This window comes from Amblyomma americanum, chromosome 1 (genome assembly GCF_052857255.1).
Source record: "Amblyomma americanum isolate KBUSLIRL-KWMA chromosome 1, ASM5285725v1, whole genome shotgun sequence".
NCBI lineage: Eukaryota > Metazoa > Arthropoda > Arachnida > Ixodida > Ixodidae > Amblyomma > Amblyomma americanum.
Window position 1 is genome coordinate 406724364 of NC_135497.1, and position 9221 is coordinate 406733584.

A 9221-nucleotide genomic window follows, 5' to 3' on the forward strand; every position below is an offset into this window, starting at 1 on the left:
CGTGAAGGTTTGGCATGTGAATATGACATGCCCTGACGGGGTCTATGGCCAAATATGACATGGACCACCCGAAATTTGACCTTGAAGTGACCTTGAACGTAATCAACGAAAATTGAATGGTGGGTTCATGAGAGGCAGTATGGCACATCCCCAACTTGGTCCATGCCCAAATATGAAATCAACCACCCGAAATTTCACCTTGGAGTAACCTTTGCCGAAATCGACGAAAATTGAGCAGTGGGTTCCTGAAAACTAGTACGGCACGTCCCCATTGTGGCCCATGCTCAAATATGCCACTGACCACCCGAAATTTGACCTTCGACCTTGGTAGAATTTGACTAGTGCTGAATGTAAACGTGCTCGGGTGGAAGACAGGCTTGGCCTAGTCTCGAAATGGATTTGGCCCATCTCCAAAAATGGGCTTGGCCCACCCCTGAAATTAGGGTGGCCTAACCCCGAAATTTTGAAAATTGAGTTGAGGCTTCATACGGACGCAGACGCGCCGCCGTAGAGTTTTTGTCTTCGTGATCCTCCTAAACTAGCACATTAAAATGGGGAACAGATCTCTTTTAGTGAGGGCTGCAGGATGAACAGCATGGGTGTGGCGCTCGTCCTGAAACGAAGTGTAAAATTATTTTTGAAGGATCAAACAAAAACAGTGCACTTGCGTTGCGATTGTTAGCAGAGCGCGATCAGCCATATTGCTTTGGGTTATGTGAGACTAGTGGCAAATCATGCTTATGATGGAGGAGCCTGGCTCCCACGCCCAGGTGTTGCTCGCCAGCGGCTTGGACAGCGTGTGGCTGGACGAGGTGCACGTGAGCTCAGCTTTCGTGCGGCGCCAGTTGCGCTCCCTGGGGGCAGACGGCGCGCCCGAGGCCACCATGGACGACTTCTACCTGCTGTTGAGCCTGATGCTCTGCAACCTGCCGCGGGGATGGGGCTCCAAGCTGGGCACCGACTGGTTCCAGAACCACGTCAACGACCTGCTTGAGTTCTTCCCGAACGTCTCGGAGCCGCCGCGCGTGCCGCTCTACAGCGAGAAGCAGGCGGACGCCATCTCGCGCTTCGGCGAGCAGTGGCCCCACACCAGGGCGGCGCTGTGCAGCACCCTGCTCAAGACGCGCTTCCAGGTATGTGCATATATATGCGCCGCAGACGCAGCTCGTCGTCAGTTGCTGAACACCTGCTGGATGCTACAACATGGTGCATCTGATTTTCTGTCGCCTCTGTACTTTGTATTATGATGTGCCTTTATTTGCAGGAAACACCTTCCATTTATATAAGTGGTTCAGACTGAAGCACATAGTTCTGCAAGTTGTTCGTTTTCTTGATTTTACGCTGCACTTTTTGCTTCAAATGCAGTGTTGTAGTCTCTCGAACGTGTACCTTCCTACTGTCGAACAGGGCATGAAGGGGGCCAGGCTTCTCCAGGCTGTACTCAAGCGGCTTTCACCCCCCCCCCCCCCACCCTCTTTCCTTCAGAGTCCGATTAAAGTTTGACTTGAGTACGTAACAACAGATGCACTGTGACCTCTAGCCCTTACTGAGTGAATGGAAAGCCTGTAGTCACTGGGGACGTTTCATAGAAAAATTTTTATGCAGTCTCCGTATTAGACATACACGCCTTACTTACAACTCCTTAATAACAAAACACAAACCTATTTGTGAAAAATGCGGAGATGTACACCACATCTTATTCTCATGCACAAAACTTGAATCACCGAGGAAAAGGTATTTTACCCCATGCTACAACGAACACATTCATGTTCACCCAGCATAGATTTTAGGTAAAGATGCACTTATTGATATTACAGATGGTTGTAGCTTTTTAAGGGAAGCAGATTGAGGTTATTTTCATTTGATGGGTTGGGAGCCCCGAGATCTTAGCCCCGGGCAAGGATGGTTGCTGAGGTTACCGGTCCCTTTTTAAAAATGGCTATTAAAGGTCCTTTAAAATGGATAAGCAGTCACGAATGGCAATGGGCTCTGCTATCACAGAGGAAAGCGGCGCCTCTGTGATGTAGGAACATGCCTGGCGTGCAGTTGGTAGAGCTGGACAGAGAAGACTGGTGTGCAACATGTTATCTTTAGTGCTTGCGTCCACATAAGCTTGAAGTGCACGTACGGAGTCTGCTGAGAGAGGAGGCTTTGTTTCTCTCACTGAACGGTGAGTGTTGCGCATGACACGTAGTGGTCGTTTGTCGGTGACCTGGGGATGCTGCCAAGGAGGAGGTTCCAAATGTGTTGCGTGAAGAAGCGGATGAGTGGGATCAAAGTAATTTGCTAGGGCAGATGCCGCAGCGATTGCTGATATTTTCTGGTGGCGCGTGTTACGGCGCTGCTCCACGAGCTCATCAACAGTATTCAGCTCAGCTTCCGCTCGTAGTGTGTGAATAGGGGTGAAGCGAGGAAGGCCAGTGATAACTCACATGAACTCTCTGTGGGCTGTTTCTAATCGGTCTCAATCTCTTAGGGCAAGGCGCTGGAACTGTGCTTGATGAACAAGCCGAGGCTGCAACACAGAGCGGGCTAGCGTTCGATCCATATTAAAACATGCGCCACCTGTTTTCTGGGCAATTCGGCGAAACAGGTGCAGCCTACTGGCGGCCTTCTGTCGGGCAGATCGAATCCACGATGCTACAGTTCCAGAGCTGCCCAGGTCGACACCTAGCGCCCGCATCGACGACGCTGTAGTAAGGAGTCGGCTGTTCAAGGACATCTTTATAGGTGTGAGCAAAAGGCGCCGTCTACCCCATCGGTTTGTGGTAGCCATACATTGTCTTTTCAACCGACAGCGCCAGGCCAATCTTGTGGCACCACTCAGAGTTCTTGTCCTGAGCGTTCTGAAGGCCTACTTCTTGGCGGGTAAGGTCCGTGTGCACTGACCAAACCGTTACATCATCCGCATACAGCAAATTAAATATATCCGGAATAGCCAGTTGTCATGCCAAAGGAATCAGGGCGATTTTAAATTATATTGGGGCCAGCACGGATCCTTGAGGTACACCCCTTTTTACGCTGAAGTGGCCAACACGTTCCTTGCCCAAGATGCGTATGGCGATGGAACGGTCTTCCAAGAACGAAGTCACAAAATTGCGTACTCGAAGAGGGGAAGAGGGAGATTAAACCAACGTAGAATGGCCAAGATCCTTGAGCGGCTGACGTTGTCATACGCCTTGTGAACATACATGGTTGGAAGCGTGCGGATTTTGCGAGATCTGCCTTCGAGCAGCACCATATACTTGATATGTGGTCCAGTCCGTCCTCAGTGGCCAAGTGACGGCGAAAGCCAATCTGAGCCGGGTGGTACCATTGATACCGTTCCAGCCACCATTAGAGCCACGTAGCTATCATCCGTTTTAGGAACTTACATAGAGTGGACGTAATCACTATCGATAGGGCGAAGGTTGCTTAATCTTCTAGGATTATTTCCGGGCTTAGGTATCGGCACCCCTATTTTATAACGAATACATTCCTTTTCATCCTACACTGCTTTTAGGTGGTGATGCAATTGTTGATGTGTCATGTGTTTTTAGCTTTTTTAAAGGAATGGGATATCTCAAGAGGCTCTAAATTTTTTATCCGCTGGTCTGTAAGAATTCTAATACACCTCAGCCACTTTCTCACGCCTGAGAAGGCTGAGATTTTTAAGCGATAGCTACATTACGGTAGCATTTTGAGCCTTCAGCGTGGCGACGCCGCCAAACTGTCACGTCATTGGTCACGTGGTACGGAGCAGCTGCCAGGGGCGCGGCGCCATGGCTGATTACGTGTTGGTCACGCGACTAGCCACGTGGTGCGGAGCAGCTGTTGCCGCTGGCGGCGCTCCGGCGAAACCGAGCTGCAACAGCTGTGCGCATGTGCCGTGTCAAGTGGGACGAAGATAAAGGAACGCCCAGTGAAACGGAGTGGCAAAAGACTGACTGCAATTCAATTGTGCAAGTTCCACCCGGACAGCTGTAGCTATCGCGTCATTCCAGCTTTAACCAGAACTAAACCACCACCAACTTTTTTATTTTGATTGGTTGGGAGCCTCGATGTCGTTTCCCAGCCAAGGATAGCAACTGAGGTTACCCAGCCCTCTTTAAAGCTTTTACTAGTAGCCATTTCTAAAATTTGTGTATGTGTTCACTAGGTAGTGTTCGCGTTTGATGGCCTCTGCACCAGGGGTGATTTTTTACATTTCTATAATATTCAACAACAAACTTATCCTATACCTTGTGCTTGGTGCATGATGGCCTCAGTTGCCTATGTGCCATAAAACCCAACACAACACAACACACGGATCGGCACCCCTTCAGCATGCTTCCACGGTGTTGGGACGTCTGCAGATGTCCATATTGTGTTCAGGGATACAATGCCGGACCTTCAACATTTTTGGAAACCTCATATGTAATCCCATCCAGCCTAGGAGCTTTACTCACATTCATTTGATCTATATCTGCAAGAAACTCAGGCATGGTGAACTGCTTCTGCATACTTTCAAGGTCATCTTTGCTCGGAGGCGAGCCTGCTTCTCTAGGAAGAGTATTCGGGTAGATGAACCGATGAACGATGCTGGTGCTTGGCCGAAAGCTAGAAATAAAGTCCTTACGACCTCTGAAGTGAACTGATTTGGCGTCTGCCCAGAAGCAAGACATGCTGAACTTGCATTATTTTTTGAACACTTGCCAAATTCCATGAGACGAAAGGTGCGCCATAATGATGCAGTCGTTGACGATGAGCCAAGAAACGCTCGCGAGTCCTGCCATCGCTGGCGAGAAAGGCGCTTCTCTATTCGGCGTCTTTTTCTCTGAGTTTTTTCTCTCTCATTCGTTCTTTGTTATTTCTTTTCCGGTGAGATGCAGTGTACTGTTACGCACGCGCTACAAAGTGCACATAGAGGTGTAGAGATCTATTTGTATTGATCTTATAGGGATCCATGAATGGATCCGTACTTTAATTTATTATAGTAATTATAGTATAGATCCTGTATGGATTTGCCCCTATAGGCGAACTGGTGTGTTCTATTGAGTGATATGTCCCTCCTGCCTTTGGTCCCGGTCGCAGGGTCCGATGCAGCAGGTGCAGGAGTACGTGTTTGTTGGCTGGCGCTTCGCGGGCATGAAGCACGTTTACCTCATCCTCGAGTTCCTGGGAGGACGCAACTCCTGCGTGCTCGACGTAACCCCCGAGCAGCGCGCCAGACGCGATCGCCTGGAGGTGCGTGCCCGCTATGTCAGTACCATTGGCGGCGGTGCTCAAGAGCGGTGTGCGCAATTCTGGCTTGGTACTTGGCACATGACTGCCGGCAGTCCACTGGTCTGTCCTGGTGATTTCAGTTCCTCCCCGAGATTTCTTAGTAACAGATTCAATGGATTAGACGTTGCTACAATCAACCACATCCCTTGCTGCACCCCTGTGCATGCAAGCTTGCAAGGATGAGAGATCTCACTGCCATCCAACCGTGCAGTACACACCATCACTGGCAACAGATGCAAGCAAGGCCTTTCGGCACTAGCATTGAGTTTTGTCCCGCATCTGTTATGGCTACCTTATCCCATCAAATGCCCTCGTCTATACACCCTTGACTCTTTGCTGTCCACGGTTATGTTGTACCCGTCCCTTGCTATCCCATCTGTTACCGCAACAGACCTTCGGTTGTTTTTTCTCCCGTGGATCTCAGCTGGTAGATCATTGACTCGCCTTTAATTGCACCCCTCCCCTCTCTCCCTGCCCTGTCCGCAATGCGCAGGCGTTCCTGTGTGCGTACCAGCGGCTAGGCGCGGACGGGCCGTACATGAATCTGCTCAACCTGGCTGAGGCGGCGACCACGCTGCGCAAGCACCTGGGCCTGCATGTGGCAGCCGCATACGCGCTGGCCGTGCTCGAGGACGCCAACTGGCTCCAGTACAAGGGCGTGCCCAGCGACCTGTACGAGCGCATGGGGCTCTGCGCGCCGCCGAAGGACGTCCTGCAGCGCCACCGACGGCTGACGGCGACGAGCGCACCGTGGACGGCGCCGGAGCGGGCGAGCCCGCCGCTACCCCGTCCGCAGCGCCATAGGGCCACCGCCCACAGGTGCTCTATCCTATTTTTTTAGGAGATATGTATGGTTTGAGGACTTACATACAGCTCTTGGAGGCGGCGTTGCATTGCCTTTCTTTCATAGAAAAACCCCTGCTTTGATATATGACAATATAACGTGTGGTCAGGACAGACAGTTGAGTAGATGAAATTCAGAGGTCACTGCACTGGACAGTTATCATGAGATGAACTTATGTTTAGGAAGCATTACGGCTCCCAAATGCACGCTGAAGGTGTTTATGGCGCTGAGTAAAGTTGGTAATGTTACTAAGGAACTATCCTAGACCAGATGTAAGCTGTCGTCGGTCATACTTAATGGGTTGGCCTTTCTCTTAATGGTTGGTGATTAAAGTCAGCGCGTTCACTATGCGCTCAGAAAGATGTCACGAATTTTGCGGCTCACGGTAGTCGCCTCTGATTTAGTGCTAAAAACGCGACGCGCCGCTCTAGCTCTCCAGAGAAATGTATGGACATCTATAAATTGCACTCTACATTTAGAAAGTCTGAATACAGCATGCTTCACAGTTCAACTTAGTACTATTAGCGTCAAATGAAACGCAGAGGCGACCATTGCAGCGGGAATAGCAAAATTGCAAGTTCTTAGCTGATCGAAAATGAACTCTAGCGCTCCTGAGTTAAGCTTCTATGGTGTGAATATCGCTACGTGGAAGTTTTAATGCATGCCATCTCTATTCTTGTCTGGCGACTAATATTTTGTATTTTTGATTTTCGGTTTCATTTATCGCGTTTGTTTCATTTGACGCTTACGTTTGTCCACACACGGGAGCCGCTGTACATAGTGGTTTAAGATCCGCGTCGTATACGGGAACTCCGGCGTCCAGTCCACGGTGCCGCCGGGCACACACCGGCAATACAATGGGTATAAAAACTTTCCCATGACCTGTTGCCCGGCTTCTATTCGGTATGACCCCCCTTTGTGTATAATGAAAAAAAATACCTTGTGTCATGGCGCTCACTGGCCTTGAAGCTGCCCTTGCGCCATAAAATCTCATCACCATCAGACTTTTCTATCGTGCACATACAGATGTCAAAACACTCTTTTTCGACTGTTCAGACCACTTGCCTCTGGTGCGCGCGACAGTCCAGGGAGCGCTTATTTGAGGGATATGTGCTCATAACGTTTGTACAGTTACGAGGACAACTACACCTTCACCGGTCCCTTGTCTTGTTGCGCAATCTGGTGACACCATTTTGTCTTGCCTTCTGCGCAGACGAGCTGGCACAGCAACGGACGACGGCGACGGCGACGCTTGCCACGTCATCACCACCGCAGGGGTCGCAGAGAGGAGGAGGGCGAGAATGGGATGGCAGTGCTCCAAACCCGCACACTGCCATCGAGAGACCTCAAAATATGCCACCTCTCTCTCCTCGCGTGGCCCACTATCGCCAGCTTTCCCAGGCACCACGACCCCTGTCCTTCCGTCGTCCTATCTAACGTCCTTTCGCAAGCCAGCTGTCTGCCTCCGCTGGCGCGCCCGGAGTAGCCGGGTCTAGGCCGGGTCTAGGCCGGGGGCACTTAAATCTTCTGTGCGCCACGACCTGCGCTGTCGGAACCTGGCAATCCTGCGACGCCGGGTGTGCCGTGATGACGTCGCTGTCCCGCTGAAGCATGGCAGCGGCGAGCAGGGCGGCGCGTTATAGATTGATACATAAGTTTTCGTCCATGCGTGGCTTCCTGACTAGCTTGCGTCCTTAGCGCTTTCTGCGGTGGCCGCGGCCAGCAAAGCAGAGCCGCAGGGAAGAGACGGGAAAAAGGGCCCCTGTCGACGCCGACGGTTGACCCCGTGTAGGCGCTTCTGTAGGGGGACTGCTGCCGCCACGTTTTTTGCGACCGTGAAACAATAAAAGGGCTTCCAGACGGTCACTCCACAGAGTAACATACTCACTGCGCAGTTTGTTGTTCCGTTCGACAAATGAGGGGCGGCCAACTGTCGGCAATGCCATGTGATGTTCTTGCATGGATGGATGGATGGATGGATGGATGGATGGATGGATGGATGGATGGATGGATGGATGGATGGATGGATGGATGGACGGACGGACGGACGGACGGACGGACGGACGGACGGACGGACGGACGGACGGACGGACGGACGGACGGACGGACGGACGGATGGATGGATGGATGGATGGATGGATGGATGGATGGATGGATGGATGGATGGATGGATGGATGGATGGATGGATGGATGGATGGATGGATGGGCTTTACCCTATGTATCGGACACCTAGCCTGTATTACCCCGCCCCCTTCCCCTAAAATATGAAATATTGCCTAAAATATGAAAGATTTGTCTAGAAGGGAATTTACTGCAAGCGACAGGTGGCGAGAACTACAACGCTCGCCAGACTCGTCAGACAGCATGCACATGTTGTTAAAAATTTCCAACAAGGAGCTTACTTTGCAAACCGAGTCTGGTACAACAGTGCTACCAAGATTCTCGATCGCGGATCCTTGGTAGCAGGTTGAGACTTGGAGGTTTTCGAACACTGTCAATGACGCCTTCAACCAAGGTTCACGATCGTTGGTGATGTTCAAAAACATCGTACACTTTTCTTTATGAATCACAGTCCACTGCACTGATACTGAGTCCACTTGCAGGCGCGCCTTTAGTTCTTCGAGTGACAAAAATTGGTCTCTCTCCTGCTCCGCTTCATATGACGCCATTGATCCTTTGACCTCACGGGCGAGTTGGGAAGCTTCTAGTCGGCTCCTCTTAGCATCCGGTGCTTCTCTCTTGCTGTTGTCTGGTGCTGAAAGGTACGAAGGGCAGTTGGGAAATACGGTAGGCACCGATCCACGGCGCAACCGCGGTACTGTCAATCGAACTGTAAGAACATTTCCTGTTCTTGGATCCGTGTACGATGTCGTCGTCTCGAAGCATGAAGCGTCGAAATGATCGGCGCTAACCTGCACAAACGTACAAACGTTTTGTAAACATCTCAGTATCCGCTTATTAAAATAGCCTAATGCTAGCCCCTTTGTCTATAAGAGTGTTTGCAGCAAAGAAATGTGGCGACAATCAAGGTATCTGGCCTTCGGAAGTATCACAATAAACGTGCTGTTTAAGTAAAAGCAACCAGGAGCACATAACAGTACCATAAACATTACTTAGTGTACGAAGTGGGCA

At 50.7% G+C, this 9221-nt stretch overlaps 1 protein-coding gene across 1 annotated transcript; it reads left to right on the top strand.

Moving 5' to 3' along the window:
* Window positions 1-884: 884 nt before the first annotated feature.
* LOC144124154 (uncharacterized) lies at window positions 885-7525 on the top strand. Its single transcript, XM_077656815.1, has 4 exons — window positions 885-1133; window positions 5053-5205; window positions 5738-6032; window positions 7302-7525. Exons 1-4 carry the CDS (start codon window positions 885-887, stop codon window positions 7523-7525), a joined length of 921 nt encoding a protein of 306 aa, XP_077512941.1.
* The last annotated feature ends 1696 nt before the right edge of the window (window positions 7526-9221 follow it).

What these genes read in the sequence shown, in the direction of transcription:
- LOC144124154 (XM_077656815.1), top strand. Translation starts at nt 885, where the DNA reads ATGGACGACTTCTACCTGCTGTTGAGCCTGATGCTCTGCAACCTGCCG. An exon ending in CCAGACGCGATCGCCTGGAG is followed by an intron (nt 5,206 to 5,737) that starts GTGCGTGCCCGC and finishes CGCAATGCGCAG; the next exon opens with GCGTTCCTGTGTGCGTACCA. An exon ending in GGCGAGCCCGCCGCTACCCC is followed by an intron (nt 6,033 to 7,301) that starts GTCCGCAGCGCC and finishes CCTTCTGCGCAG; the next exon opens with ACGAGCTGGCACAGCAACGG.